At 56.1% G+C, this 13,466-nt stretch overlaps 5 protein-coding genes across 5 annotated transcripts; 2 read left to right on the forward strand and 3 right to left on the reverse strand.

The window, feature by feature from the left end:
• Nucleotides 1–361: 361 nt before the first annotated feature.
• Nucleotides 362–2,990, reverse strand: N657DRAFT_617553 (HET-domain-containing protein). Its single transcript, XM_062790524.1, has 3 exons — nucleotides 2,505–2,990; nucleotides 1,949–2,424; nucleotides 362–1,876 (listed from the first exon to the last, which is right to left on the reverse strand). Exons 1-3 carry the CDS (start codon nucleotides 2,905–2,907, stop codon nucleotides 605–607), a joined length of 2,151 nt encoding a protein of 716 aa, XP_062648166.1. The 5' UTR covers nucleotides 2,908–2,990; the 3' UTR covers nucleotides 362–604.
• A 675-nt stretch (nucleotides 2,991–3,665) lies between these two features.
• On the reverse strand, nucleotides 3,666–6,210 carry N657DRAFT_617556 (oligopeptide transporter). The gene is made up of 6 exons (XM_062790525.1): nucleotides 5,875–6,210; nucleotides 5,582–5,762; nucleotides 5,261–5,518; nucleotides 5,048–5,187; nucleotides 4,801–4,987; nucleotides 3,666–4,703 (listed from the first exon to the last, which is right to left on the reverse strand). Exons 1-6 carry the CDS (start codon nucleotides 6,092–6,094, stop codon nucleotides 4,019–4,021), a joined length of 1,671 nt encoding a protein of 556 aa, XP_062648167.1. The 5' UTR covers nucleotides 6,095–6,210; the 3' UTR covers nucleotides 3,666–4,018.
• A 135-nt stretch (nucleotides 6,211–6,345) lies between these two features.
• Nucleotides 6,346–7,575, forward strand: N657DRAFT_644622 (S-adenosyl-L-methionine-dependent methyltransferase). Its single transcript, XM_062792794.1, has one exon. It carries the CDS (start codon nucleotides 6,548–6,550, stop codon nucleotides 7,421–7,423), a length of 876 nt encoding a protein of 291 aa, XP_062648168.1. The 5' UTR covers nucleotides 6,346–6,547; the 3' UTR covers nucleotides 7,424–7,575.
• N657DRAFT_389893 (glutathione synthetase ATP-binding domain-like protein) lies at nucleotides 7,449–9,682 on the reverse strand. Its single transcript, XM_062787146.1, has 2 exons — nucleotides 9,529–9,682; nucleotides 7,449–9,450 (listed from the first exon to the last, which is right to left on the reverse strand). The coding sequence occupies exons 1-2, from the start codon at nucleotides 9,584–9,586 to the stop codon at nucleotides 7,475–7,477; spliced, it is 2,034 nt and encodes a 677-aa protein (XP_062648169.1). The 5' UTR covers nucleotides 9,587–9,682; the 3' UTR covers nucleotides 7,449–7,474.
• Nucleotides 9,683–10,292: 610 nt separating this feature from the next.
• On the forward strand, nucleotides 10,293–12,484 carry N657DRAFT_389872 (cysteine synthase). Its single transcript, XM_062787145.1, has 5 exons — nucleotides 10,293–10,618; nucleotides 10,684–10,873; nucleotides 10,930–11,053; nucleotides 11,105–11,620; nucleotides 11,694–12,484. The coding sequence occupies exons 1-5, from the start codon at nucleotides 10,432–10,434 to the stop codon at nucleotides 12,348–12,350; spliced, it is 1,674 nt and encodes a 557-aa protein (XP_062648170.1). The 5' UTR covers nucleotides 10,293–10,431; the 3' UTR covers nucleotides 12,351–12,484.
• Nucleotides 12,485–13,466: the final 982 nt, after the last annotated feature.

Genomic DNA, 13,466 nt, shown 5'->3' on the forward strand with positions numbered 1-13,466 from the left:
AAAACGGGGCGGTGCGGAACAACCCATTTCGGGGGATTATGTAAGCGGCTTGGCAAAGCTTTGGGTCAACGCAAGTCGAGGAACTGACAAGGCAAGTCGAGTATCTCTAGCCTCAAATCAAAGCAAGTCGGTGTGCCGATTTGACTTGATTTGCCTTGTGGGCAGCACTGGCCTACTATGTACAGAGGTACAGCCGTTATCCGTTAGGTAGGATCTGATTGGCTTGCCACTGTGATGGAATGTGATGGCGCCAAGAGTACAGTCTAAGCCCGGTACCCATATCTCCGCACTCTTAGCAGGAGCTTTTCTAGACCACCGCACAGCTCTCTCCACGATTCTTACAACCTACCATTTGGTTCAGCCAGTCAGACTCAGTCAATTCAGTCGATCCAATCATTAAACTACTACGGTTTCAGCAATCAACCATAACTTGGGCGATTGTGGAGTCTTCCTGGTGACCTTAGAGCGTGCAGTTTACAGTAACACCCGCCAGTAGAAAAATAAGGAACCAACCCAAATAATCCGTAGAACAACTCCAAGCTGTGACAGACACTCATGGACAGAGGAGAAGAGCGACAGTGAGAAAGGAGGAAGGGAAGGTTGACTAGACAATTCTGACGATCTCTCTCGTCCCCGTCTCATGCCATTGCAACGTGTCACCAGCGACTTCAAACATGCCCACCCTCCGTAACGATCCCGCCGGATCCAACATGAGCGCCAACCCCGCGTCCACCTTCGAATTACCGCCCCTGACGCTGACGCCAGTCCCAAGCTGTAGGCAGAGAATCACGGTGCTAACTGGCAGTTCCGCCACGTCATAGTCAAAGAAGACTGTGACCACCGCTGCGTCGCCGACGGGAACGCTGTAACACTTGGATGGGAATGGCGGCTTCTTGGTCCGATCCCTAGTATCCGGTTCGGCGACAAGGCAGGCTTCATTCAGCACCAACGCAGCCACCCACCCCTCGAGGAAAAGTTCTCCACCAGAAACCCTCCCGAACGCGTCCTCGCTGTCGTGAGTTACAGAGACGGCCTTGACGACTACTTCAGGCCCGCTCTTCACCCACTTCTCCTTGCCATCGGGATCAATGATGGTACTCCACCCGCCACTGAACCACGAATCGCCCACAAACGTGACGGGTCCGTCGTAAGCAGCCCATGACCAAGTCGGGATTCCAGCGTCGACGGGCGCCGGCGGCCAGGACCCAGCAGGGACAAGGGCGATATCGCGAGACTTGGACGGAAACCACGACAAGCCTTTGAGCAGATTCCCCTTCCATATGCCCGCCAGATATTCGTCGCCAGGCTGCCGTTCGGCGAGAGCCCGCGCCATGCCCGATATAGCGGGCAACTTGTCAGCGGCCACGGACAGCCGGCGTCTCGAGTAGGCCTCGACGAGCCTGTCCCACTTGTGCGACTTGAGCTGGACGCGGTTGGGCAGCTTGGACACGACGTGCAGGGCGCCGTCGTCCAACAGCCGGGAGCTTGACAGGTGGGGCGCCAGCGCCTCGTCCTTCTTCTTCTTGGGCTCCGGCTCGGGCCTGTCCTCGGACGCGATGCTCTCGCGGCACTCCCACATCAGGCGGTCCCGCGTGTAGTGCAGCACGCGCGGGCTCATCTCGCGCTCCTGCAGGCACCAGCCGCGGCGGGAGACGGCGCCGCGCTGAACCCCGCGGGCCCAGGGGCCAAAGTTGGGGTAGATGGTGACCTGGGCTTCGTCGGGTTCGTTGGCGAACCGCTCCCGGACGACGTCCATGATGCCATTTGGGCGGTGGTAAGGGCGACGCAGGTTCTTCAGGGTCACGGCGCACGGCTTGACCTGGAGAGGGCTCCGCGGCACAAAACAGCCGCCGTCACCGTCCTCTGAGTCTGACGCCTGGGAGCTCTTGTCAACATAAAACTATTGCGGGGCGCGGGCTCAGGCGCTGCTGGAGCAAGGGCAGCCTACTACGATAGTGCATAATGCTTGCGAGTAGACCAGGTGCATGTGGCTGCACTCGACCTCGAAGTCCCTCTTGTCATCCTGGACGATGCAGAGCGAGTCGATCCAGAGGTAGTGATAGCCCAAGCGGCGGACCACTTCCATGGCGTCAAGGAACGTCTTGGGCAGGCTCTTCACATCGATGCGCTCGACGTACTCGGGTAGAGTCGACGTCAGCGTTTTAGCCACCGTCTTTCCCCTATCCGTTCCCCAGCAGTGGCTCAGCGCGAGATACTGAGTGTGCTCCGGAAAGGGGAAGTAAGCAGTAATAACGAGACGCGGAGGCTTTTCCTGGGCGGGATCGCCGACGTGAATCAGTCTGGTCGGGAGAAATGCGGGCTCGCTACCAAGCCTGCAGGCAGTATGCTGCTGAGTGCACGTCTGGATCCAGCTTTTGGCAAGGGCGAAATTTTCCTCACAGTCCGCTCGGTCATGGACGGAGACTGTACCTCGTTAGCACTCTGCTCAATACCTTACCTTACTTTACTGTTGTGGATTCGTGGGAGTGAGGGGCGGCACGCACGCTGTTTTTGTCCATAGTTCAAGCTTTCAAGTTCCCAGTACAGCCCAGCGGTGCGGCTGCCGTCGGTAATGAGAACCTCTCCTTCTTTTTTCACCCCGAGTTGAAGCGCTTCCATCAACGGCCTCTCTTCTCGGTGTTGCCGGGGGGCGTGCAGAAGCCGACTGTGATCGGAACCGGTGAAGTCGCCCGTGGCCCAAGCCGGTTCCGCTGCGTCTAACGCGCCCAAGAAGATGGTGCACAGGTGGCATCCTGCCTCGCTTGATTTGCGCAGTTGGTCGACGCAGTCGGCGCCGCGCCGCACAATGGCGTTTCCAAACCAGGCTCGGCCATTTCGGTAGGAGCCCCAGGCTTCGTGTGGCAGAAACGGGTCGAGAGGAATCTGTAAGCACGTTTCGCAAAGCATCCTGGGTCTCTGTAGCTGTGTGTAGGTGGTTTCCCTGGCATGTAAAGTTCTGAAACCTTCCTCTCGTGCTTCAGAAATCCAGGTCAGGTCGGGATGATATTGTTCCGCGGCTGAGGAGAATCCGAGACCCAAGGAGGCTGCATAGCGCAGCTACGCCCAATTAGGAGAAGGCCGTCTCTTGTAGACTGTACGTCCGTAGAGCTTGCACCTGCAAACTGCGAAGCAAAACGGGCACGCGTACGAACTGTGGCAAACTGAAAGCTAAGGCTGCTTACTGCTTGCAAGTAATCAGATCCTTACCACAGCGATGCTTTATTATGTTGTTCGAGCCCGAGGAGCCTTAGTGATTTGCGACCCATGCTACTACGGCTTTGAAGCCTCCGGCATGCAAAGCCCGTATGGTGGGGCGAATTCCCCCCTGGTCAGCCGGGCTCGGCCCCACATCAGGGGTTACCGTGTAGGTCGGACCCTTGAAACGCAACCAACGTCCAACGGTTTTCGGCGCATTTACCTCACATGTGCTGTAAGTTGTTCCAGGCTGTAAGAATCACGAATTTTGTATGCTTTATGGGGCAACTTCTCGACAAAACTTCTTATGTAAACCTCATAGCCTACTATAGAACCCCACTGCGGTAGCTAAATATTCAGTTTTTACTGCTTTGGAGGCTTTCTGCTGGCGTGGCTTGACCATGAGGTGTTGGTTGGGATTGCCCTTCCGTACCTAGCACCAAATCGTAGAAAGTCTCACCGACGTGCATCGCCACTTGCCTGTTCCACCACATGATTCCTTGATCATTGCGTGATATCTGAAGTAGGTGCCTTTGACTGCAAAGTGCCATTACGCAGAGAATTGTCCTGCGTGGACTTGCAGCGGAATACCTTATTTTCAAGTGCAGTTGAGCCGTTGCTGGATCATTGATCCTCATCTTCACCAGAACCATCTCAGCACCCCGTACCACAAAATGTACTGCTTTCCGCAATCAGATATTCTCAGGATACCTAATCCTCATGGCTTTTCCGTTTCCTGAACCACTACTTTCTCCAGGTTCAGATTTCAACCTGGACAGCCATTTGCCAAAGTCATCCATCCAATTGGCACTCCCGGCCTCCCTCATGATGACCTCTCCTCCGCGTCCTCCCCACCAACCACCGGCCGACTTAACTGATCATCGATCCGATCATACCTCCTAAACACGGCCCAGAACAGCACCGCACAAAGCCCCATCACCCCCGCCAGGGCACCATAGACGGCCACGAGAAACGGATCCCTCGCCGCAGGACTGATGGCCATGCCCATCAGCGCGCCCAGGCACGCGCTGAGCTGCACCATGGCCTGCACCACAGAACGCATCCCGTGCGGCGCCTTCTCGTACGAGTACTCGCTCGCCGTCACCAGTCCAAAAATCTCGGCCATGGCCAACGCCACGTACACGGGCAGCTGCAGCCACACGTTGACATCGTTTGGGATCTTGGCACCATTGCCATCACACGTCAGCGGCCTGTCGTAGCACGGCCCCGTCGAGTAGATGAGCCTCTGCAGGCCGGCGGCGTACGCCATACCGCCGCCGCAGATGACGAAGGCCGCCGAGATGCGTGCGATGGGGCCGAAGGCGATGCGGTGTTTCGCCAGGAAGTTGTACAGCGCCTGGACGACGGGACCGAAGACGACGCAGGCCACGCCGGCCATGGCCTGGATCATGTCGTTGGGCACGCCGTGCAGGTTCATTTGGGACGCCTGGGAGATGAGGTTGTTGTACATTTGGGTGATGGAGAGGTAGAAGAAGGCGAAGGAGAAACTGTTGGGCTGCGGGTGAGCTATCATACGGTAACGAGGGAGATTCGGGGAGGAAGAACGCAAGACGGGAGGACGAGAGGGAGTGAGGGAAGGCTTACATCACGCGGCATGCTATGAGGCCGCGTTTGAGCTCGTCGACAAAGGTATCGTCCCAGGGGACAGGGCGGTTGTGTGTCGTAAGTTGGTACGAGGGTTTGGCGTGGTCGAGCCTGAAGCCGTTTCGGGCAGCGATGGTCAAGACGCTGAGGGTCCTGGGGAGGTTGTTTTGTTGTGGAACAATTCTGACTGATGCGTTCCAAATTCAGCGCAGGAGTCTTCCGACGTGGAACTCAACAGGAAACTGACCAAACTTAGACTTCATCATGACAAGCGCGGCCAACGAGAGGACCAACGAGACAACCGCCATAAGATAAGCGGCCCAAAAGTCGAACTCACGCTCAAGAAAGGTTGCCGGGATTGATGATAATGAAGCAATGTTGGTGAGCCTGAACCATCAGTCGTCCGCCTAGATTCGATTTCCAGCCGAGATTTTCCAGTCGTTGAAACCGTCTCACTCACCAGTAGAAGGCATTGAACAGAAATTGAATGGTCCGCGAACCATTCACTACGGCAAGCTTGCCATTCTTCTGGCGAACGACCCGCGGCTTTTTCTGTGCGTACTGGTCACCGATGAAGGGCGATATCGTCGACTTGACGGCCCCTACTCCCAGTCCGATAAAGACCATGGAGAGAGCCAGTCCTGGGATGCCCGCCCCGTTGTCCAAGGCAACTGGCAGTGAAGTTGCAAACATGATGCAAGACCCACATATCAACAAGCTGTCGATCGGAACATGTCAGTGAGGGAAGATCATCAGACAAAGCTTTACATCTTTGACGAACCAGAATCCAAGCAGCAGCGTCCTGAAACGACCTAGCCACATGTCTGAAACCACGCCAAACAGCATCGGTGTCAGAAACATAAAGACGAAGAAGGCATTGGATATTGACGTGGCTGTGGACTGTCCCAGACCAAGTGCTCCAGGCACGGCTCCAAAGCCTCTTTCATGCTGCATGTAGTTTTCTAGTTGTCATCAAGTCAACCATCGTCCTGTGAGCCAGCCTTTCCCCCACTTTCGACTCTTTAATCGAAGCTTTTATGGTCAAGCAACAGGACATTGCACAAGGAAACTTACGCCATATCGAGATGATGGAATAGTAGCTGAATCTCTCGGCTGACCCAACCATCGCTGCAGCCCACGCTGCAAGCGGTATTTTGTCAACCACTTTGGGCAAACTTCGAATCTCGTCTTCAGTTGCATTTCGAGAGAGGAAGCCGGCGTCAGAATCTGCCACCTCCAGCGCTGTAGATGAGCTGCCCTGCCCTTTCTCCGAGTCTTTCTCAGCAGCAGCCATCTTAACGCACTGGCACTGGCACAACGATAGTCCAAAAGAAAGAGATGATACAATTTAGCCCAGCAGAGCATTCAACCCAGTTCCAGGATAGCAACTCGGGCGTTGTCGGCAACCAGCGGCTGGCAAGATCAAGGCAAGGGGGCATGCCAAGCAGCCAAGGAGGCGGATGCAGGATCGTCGTCGTTCCCCGGACAGGAAGCCTCCGTATTCCGCTCAAATCTGCTCAAAGCGCTGGTTTTCCTTCGCAAAATGCTCATCCCGTTTGAGCACCCCTGCCTTGCGTAAACCAAGATATCCAAGGTGTTAGTGCGTGTCTCGAGGTGAGAAGTACCAGACTCGGTACATCTTCCGTCCGGATTGCATATGCGGGTATAACCTCAGTCGTGTCATTCGGCTTTCCATGTCGATTCCCACAGAGCTCTTCAACAGCATCTGAGAGCAATTCAGACGAGCATGGCGTCAGACAACCAAAACCAGACTGGCGCCGAGCAGGCGTACCACATCGGATACAAAGAAGACACGTTGAAGGCCTTTGAATTGCGGAACGCGTCTACATGTTTGGGATACCTGCTGTCAACACTCGAGTCGCTCCCGCCAACTTTCTCCCTGCTTGATGTCGGCTGCGGGCCGGGGAGCATCACCTTTGACCTGGCTCGCCGTTTCCCACAGGCCAAAATCATCGGCGTAGACCTCGGCGTCGAGGCCATCGAGCGAGCCAACGCCAACATCGATACACACGCCCCGGGGACAAATATTGAGTTCCGTGCGGGCAACATCCTCGAGCCAGAATCATGTCTCAAACCGGACGAGATCGGCAACTTCGACGTGGTGCACGAACACACAACCCTCATCTGCATCCCCAACAACATTGAAGTTCTCCGCGTCATGAAGACGCTGGCCAAGCAGGACGGTGGCATTGTGGCGTGCCGCGAAGGGGATACGCACTCGCAGCTGCTGTGGCCGCCGCTGCCCGAAAGCGCTGAGCTTCAGGAGCGGATATACCAGATGAATGGGCTCGACACGCAGACCGGGAGGAAGCTTCTGAGCAAAGCGTTGGCAGTCGGGTTCAGGCGAGACCAGATCACGGCGTCGGCCAGCATTCTTAGCAACATCACGTACCAGGAGAGGCTGCTGTACGCTGGGTCGATGCTGACGATGCTGGGTGATGAAACGTCCCAATATCGTCGGGCAGCCGCCAAGTTTGGGTACTCGGACGAGCAGGTCGAGGTGCTGAGAGAGAACATGCGCAAGTTCATTGCGGCTGATGATGCTTGGAGGCTGCTGGTGTGCACTGAGATTATCTGCAGACTTGGAGGCAAGGACTCGTAGACAAACAAGCTCAAGATTATCTCCTTCAAGTGTCTCAGGCAGAAGATGACCTCAGGCCTCATCCATCAATTTGTAGTCGAACCTCTTCCTCGCCATCTGTGCCAGCTCCAGGCATTCCTTACGCCCTGTCCGGGACGCGACAATCACATAGCCCACACACCACAACTCGCTAGAGTCGGGCCCTTGCACTCGCTCGCCGCGCTGCTTCACAGTCTGGTAAAAGACGACATGCTTCGCCAGGTCTGGATTTGCGTCCAGAAACTCCTTCACAGCGTCCCTACTACCCATTATGCCCTCCTTTGACGGCGGCAGGACAGCGATTCCCAGCGTGTACTGTGGTTTCCCTCCCGAAAACGGCTGTGCCAGTGCCCTGATCCTCTCTTTGCCCTCCTCTCCCAGCGCTAGCAGCAACCGGATGGCGTAGTAGTCCACGCCATATGCCAACAGGGCGGCCACGCAGTTGACATAGCCAGGCGGGCGTGCGTTGATCTCATGAAGATAGCACGACGGCTGGCCCTTCTTCATCTCCTCGTGTAAATCCAAGATGCCATTGTCGTCCCTTGGCTTGTACAGAGCCCTCGAACACCTGACTCTCGCTTCACAGTGGAATACGCCCGAAATGAACCCACAGCGCGCAATGCTTTTGCACAGTGACTCCTTCATAATCCGCTGCTCGTCCTCCGGCAACGCCGTAGGAACATCCATCAAGGTTTCCATGAAGTTCGCCGCAAACGTCTTCCCCTCGGCGCGCACCAAATCCCCGGGGCATGGAAAGTCGTCCGTAATGTCGCAGAACAACACCTCCCCATCGAGAACAACAAAGTTGGCGTCCACCTCGGGACCATCAATATATGGTTCCACCACCACGCGCGTATTCCTGGCCGCCGAGTTCGCATGCCGTCCCGACGCCCTGCTGACCGCCGCCCTCAACTCGTCCTCATCCCTCACCTTGACCACACAATCACTATTCCACCCCGTGCACGGCTTCACGATCAACGGATACCCCAGCCTCCCCCCTCTCTCCCGCAATACTGCCTCCAACCCGGCCGCATCCTCCAGCACAAAACTCTCCTCCCCCTGTCCCTCCCCATTCCCATCCACCAACCTCCTCGTCAACCCCTTATCTCCCGCGACCTTATATGCCCCCGCCCGCTCAGTAGCCAACCCCAAAACCTCACACGCCCTCGCCACCGCCTCCAGCCTCACATCACTGATACACATCACCCCATCCACCCGGGCCGGATACGCCCTGACCGCATCCACAATCCTCTGCGCCAACCCCGCGTCGGCGTCAATACACAGCGGGACAAACGCCTCGCGGTAGTGCACCCAGGGGTTGACCGCCAAATCGTCCGACTCCATCCAGTGGCCCGGCTCGTCGCACACGACAAGACTGATTCCCAGCGCGTGGGCCGCGGCGTAGAATTGCCGCGAGGCTTGGATGTTGGCGCGGCCTTGGATCCAGAAGATGCGCGCGCGGCGCGGGGGGCTGGTGGGTGGGGTGATCCAGGGGATGGAGAGGCGGTAGGTTAGTTGGGAGGTGAGGTTGTTGCTGAGGGTTTGCGCGTCGGACGGGGATGAGGATTGGGCGATGATGCCGCCCATGGAGGAGGATAAGAGGGAGAGGAAGGTTTGCGGCGTTGGCGTTGTGGGCGAGGAGGTTTGCGGCGTAATGACGGGGACCGAGGTGATGGGTTGGAGGGGTTGCAGGAAGCTGTGGACGGAGTGAATCAGCTCGCAGCCGTTGAGGCGGTAGTGGAGGAAGTCGGATCGGATTGGGGTGCCCGAGACGGAGGGGAAGAGAAGACGGAGGATGGTGGTGCGGCTCTTGGTAGAGTTGCCGTCCAGGGCGTTGAAGAGGGCCGTCTGGATGAGAGCGCGCTGAGCGTCGTTGAGGTCACCATCTTCGATATGAATGAGAGATGACTTGGAGGCTGACAAGTCCTCGGCAAGCACCGCCTCAAAATCCAGCGACCAGTGGGTTTGCGAAGGCCCAGGGGTCGTGGTCCAAAGCGCGTAAAGGTGAACTGAATAATGCATTAGTCTGCGACTCTGCATCTACAACTATCACGAGGGTGGCCATTGCCGCATGCCCGGTGTCGCACCTTTAATTGAGCCGGACTTGAGACCCAATGTCCAGCCCAGACGGTCTTTCTGAGCCATCGCAAACCGAAAATGTGGGTTGCACCAGGTGGAAGTGATCGCTGACTGCCGATTTGGCCATGCAGCTTCCAAACCAAGACGAAACTCGATCCAAGTAACTAAATATCATTCCCAAACATCGAAGGTCACATGGCTACGATGGCCGCCATATTGATCACACAGATCTTTCTCCCCATACGGATGCAACGGTGTGCGGACTGCCCCTCCGCATCTCGGGTTTTGGGCTGTTTATGCATGGCGTTGCCTCGGAAAACTTGCTCAATTTGCTCAACTTGCTCAACCTGCTCACCCGACCCCTGGCCCTGAAACATCCCAGCCTTTTCTCTCAGCTGCCTCCCGCCGCAGCGACGGTTTCTTCGAGCGTGCTGTATCCATTGCCCAGAAATAGTAGGTGACGTGCATGGTCGGTCACGAGTCACACAGGCCAAGGACCGAGCCGGAGCCAGCTCGCCGACTCGGCATTGGGCTGAGAGGGGTTTGGAGCACGTAAAATCGCATCTTGGGATGAGATTCTGAAAGATGATGACATCGTAACCCGTCCATGCGGCCATCACTGGCATCGCCATGCCATGGGGCTCTCGGAGACGGGAGGATTAGGAACGGAGGCTGGCCCAGGCCTGAGTCCGAAAAGGGGGCTCGGTATTTGCCGTCGTCGAACAGTGCCAGGTAGAGGAGACTACGAGTTTAAAAGCCATTTCAAGTGAGGTTGATGAAGCCTTGTCGTTGTGGTATTCTTAAAGCCAACCTCGCAATTCTCCGTAACAAAGCTTAGATCCTAGCTCCTTGTTTCGCTGGTGGCTTTGGACCTTTGACACAGCCCATCAGGGGTTCTCCACTCAAGCTCCATGGGTTCTCCAAATAACGTATTTCGAGGTCCTAACTCGGTGGCCGACTTCTTCGACCCTGAGAAGAATCCACCTGTGCCACTTGTTGAGATACCGGACCGTTTGAACCCCCATAGAAAGGATGCTGTCAGGATATACGCCAAGCTGCTCACTCATCTGCCCGCTCAAAATGTCAAGTCATTGCCAGGCAAGTTCGAAAACTTTACCTCAATGAATACATGGTTGATAGCAGGGATTAACACGAAAACACAGCACTGAAGATGCTCAGAGGAATTCCGGAGGTGGAGAGACAGACAATCGTTGAAGCAAGTTCGGGCTCGACGGTTCTCTCTCTGGGTATCCTCGCACGGGTGCTCTGGGGAAACGAACATGTCAACGCATACGTGACGAACAAGAAGCACCCCGAGTCTCTCAACATGCTTCGCTTCTTTGGTATTACACCGTAGGGTCCTCTCTCGAAATACCAGCATTCAACACTGGATGATTAACCACGAGCAGACATCTCTACGGGGGACTAGCACAGCAAGAACCCACCGATCCAACGGGCATCATGTGCAGGTTGAGGCGTCTGGCAAAAAAAAGAGAGGACATTGTCTACCCGGGGCAGTACGACAACGAGAATGTAAGCCCTCGCTCATATTGTTTCGTAATGACAACCTCTGATTTAGCACAGAACTGGAAAGCCCACGAGCAATGGACAGGGCCACAAATCCTGAGGCAACTACCCGAGATCAACCTGTTTTGCACCACAGTAGGAACTGGGGGCTGCATCACCGGGACTTCCTCCTACCTCAAGTCACAAAAGCCATCAGTCCGGACACTGGGCGTCTTCAACGTGTTTGGCGACCCCACCCCCGGCCCCAGGCACTTTGAGAACTTCAACTCGTGCGGCTTCCCGTGGGCGCAAACAGTCGACACCTTCGTCGATGTGGCATCGGTCGACTCATACCGCATGTCGATGCGACTCTCACGAGAAGGCCTCATCGCCGGTCCATCTTCGGGCCAGGCTCTCAAGGGTCTTCTGGACTATGTTGGCCAGCTCAAGGAAACCGGCGAGCTGCAACAGCTCGCCGATCCCGCCACGGGAGAGGTGTCTTGCGTATTCACCTGCAGCGACCTGCCGTACCAGTATCTCCCACTGTATTTTCAGAAGCTGCGGCCCGAGGAGTTTCCCTCCATTCAAAATGAGGTTCGTCACCCCCGGTCTGATGGATCCTCATGCTTAACTCCCGTTCTGAACAAAAGCCTGACTCGGTCGCCAGATTCTCCTCCAATGCGATCAGCTCAAGCACGATGAGCGCTGGATCCTCACCCCCTTAGCAGCTGAACATCTGCTTCGCCCGAAACCGACCTTCTTCTCCACCTCTTACAAGAATGCAGCGGAGGTTTCGGAAATCACCCTCGACGGGCTGGTTGCTGAGTCGAAACAGGCATTCACACCACGCCGGCCTACTCCGAAGTCGTCACTATTTCGGTCTTGCTTTGGCAGTCCCTTCAAGTTGAAGTCTGCCAACTCGAGAACCATCGTCTCCCACCAACCTCGGTGTTGCGCAATCCACGCACCAAGCCCTCCATCGGCACCCTTGGTTCTGGACCTGCGCAGCAAGGTCGCGTTCAGGGCCAAGCACGTTCCGGGGTCGTTAAGCGTACCTTTGGAAGGGCTGACGCCAGACCTTGCGGATGGAGACTTGTTTGGAGATCCCGAGGCCGTGTTCAACGTGTGGAATTCGATTCAGGTGCACTTCTCTGCAAAGGAGATGGTAGAACTCCTAAAGGATGCTGGTAGGGGCCGGCGTGCCGTCGTGGTGGTTTGCTATGATGGTGATGCCTCCAGGCTCGCGACCGCCACGTTTAGGGATCGAGGGATTGAGGCGTTCAGTGTGCAAGGGGGGTTTGCTGGGCTCCAAAGATGGCTTTAAGGAAGGAGGTGCAGTTTCGAAAACAAAATGAACTGGCGATCCCCGAGGTCCAGACTCTAGAGGTGCCTCTGGTTTTCCCCATTCAGTTGGCGCCAAGGTTACTCCAGCCGGCTTCACGCTTGAGAGGGATCACCACTGGCCGTGGCACCTCGACGCCGGCCGCCTCGGCTCTTGCGAGCGTTAGCTCCATGTCCAGAACTTCGCACTGCAACCCCTCTCTCTTACCTACATGTACTTAGTCCTCTCCCATGCCCATCAACAGCATGGTCAATCAAGCACTCTACCACCTTCCAATCCAATCCATTGCGTTGACTCGGAATAGCTTCTTCCAGCGCATATCTCAGCGGTCATCGCCCTCCAGGTTCCAACAAATGGCCCCGAGAGGTTCAAAGATTGTACTCGCCGCGAGAGACCATGTCTGGAGGGAGCTCGGCCACTACGTCGCCTTCCTCGTCCAGTTCTTCCTCGCTTTGAATAGTGGAAGCGCTCGTCGTAATCAACATTTCGAAAAGTGTCCATGAACATTGCGAGTTGACCAGTCGAGGGGATTGGGGTTGGGAAGCGCGTCTTCCCCCGAGGCTTTGAGGTCGGTGATGATGAATACCCGTTCCTAGCATTGCCGTAGATGTTCTCGACCATCAACCATGGTGCAGCGAGAGCAGCATCGGCGATAGAGAGCCGAGCCCTACGCTCGGCCTCGTTACGCGCAATGCAATTAGCCTCTCGGTCTTGGCTGTCATCGACTCGGCGCCACAACCTCGATGCGGTCCTTGTATTCCCAGTTGTCAATTACGCGAGTGTTGTATGTCAGCTCCGTAATGCGGCGCCCAAGAAGGGCTGCGCGTTCTGCTGTGGTGCTGGGCGTAGTATCGTAGATGCGGATGCCGAACGGAGGACGGTGCTCCGCGTCCTGACTTGGCGGCGAATTGCGGTAGTGACGCAGTCACCACAGCAGTGTTGAAGTCCTTGGAATGAACCGAACTGACTGAATTGAACATGCAATGAAGAATGTGGTTGAAGATGCAAGAACAAAGAAAAAATGGGCCACCTACACGGCTCAATAATTACACAGTACAGCGAATGAAGCCCAAACGGGCGGAATGAGACGCGTCAGGG

Source organism: Parathielavia appendiculata, assembly GCF_033297405.1.
Source record: "Parathielavia appendiculata strain CBS 731.68 unplaced genomic scaffold N657scaffold_5, whole genome shotgun sequence".
Taxonomy (NCBI): domain Eukaryota; kingdom Fungi; phylum Ascomycota; class Sordariomycetes; order Sordariales; family Chaetomiaceae; genus Parathielavia; species Parathielavia appendiculata.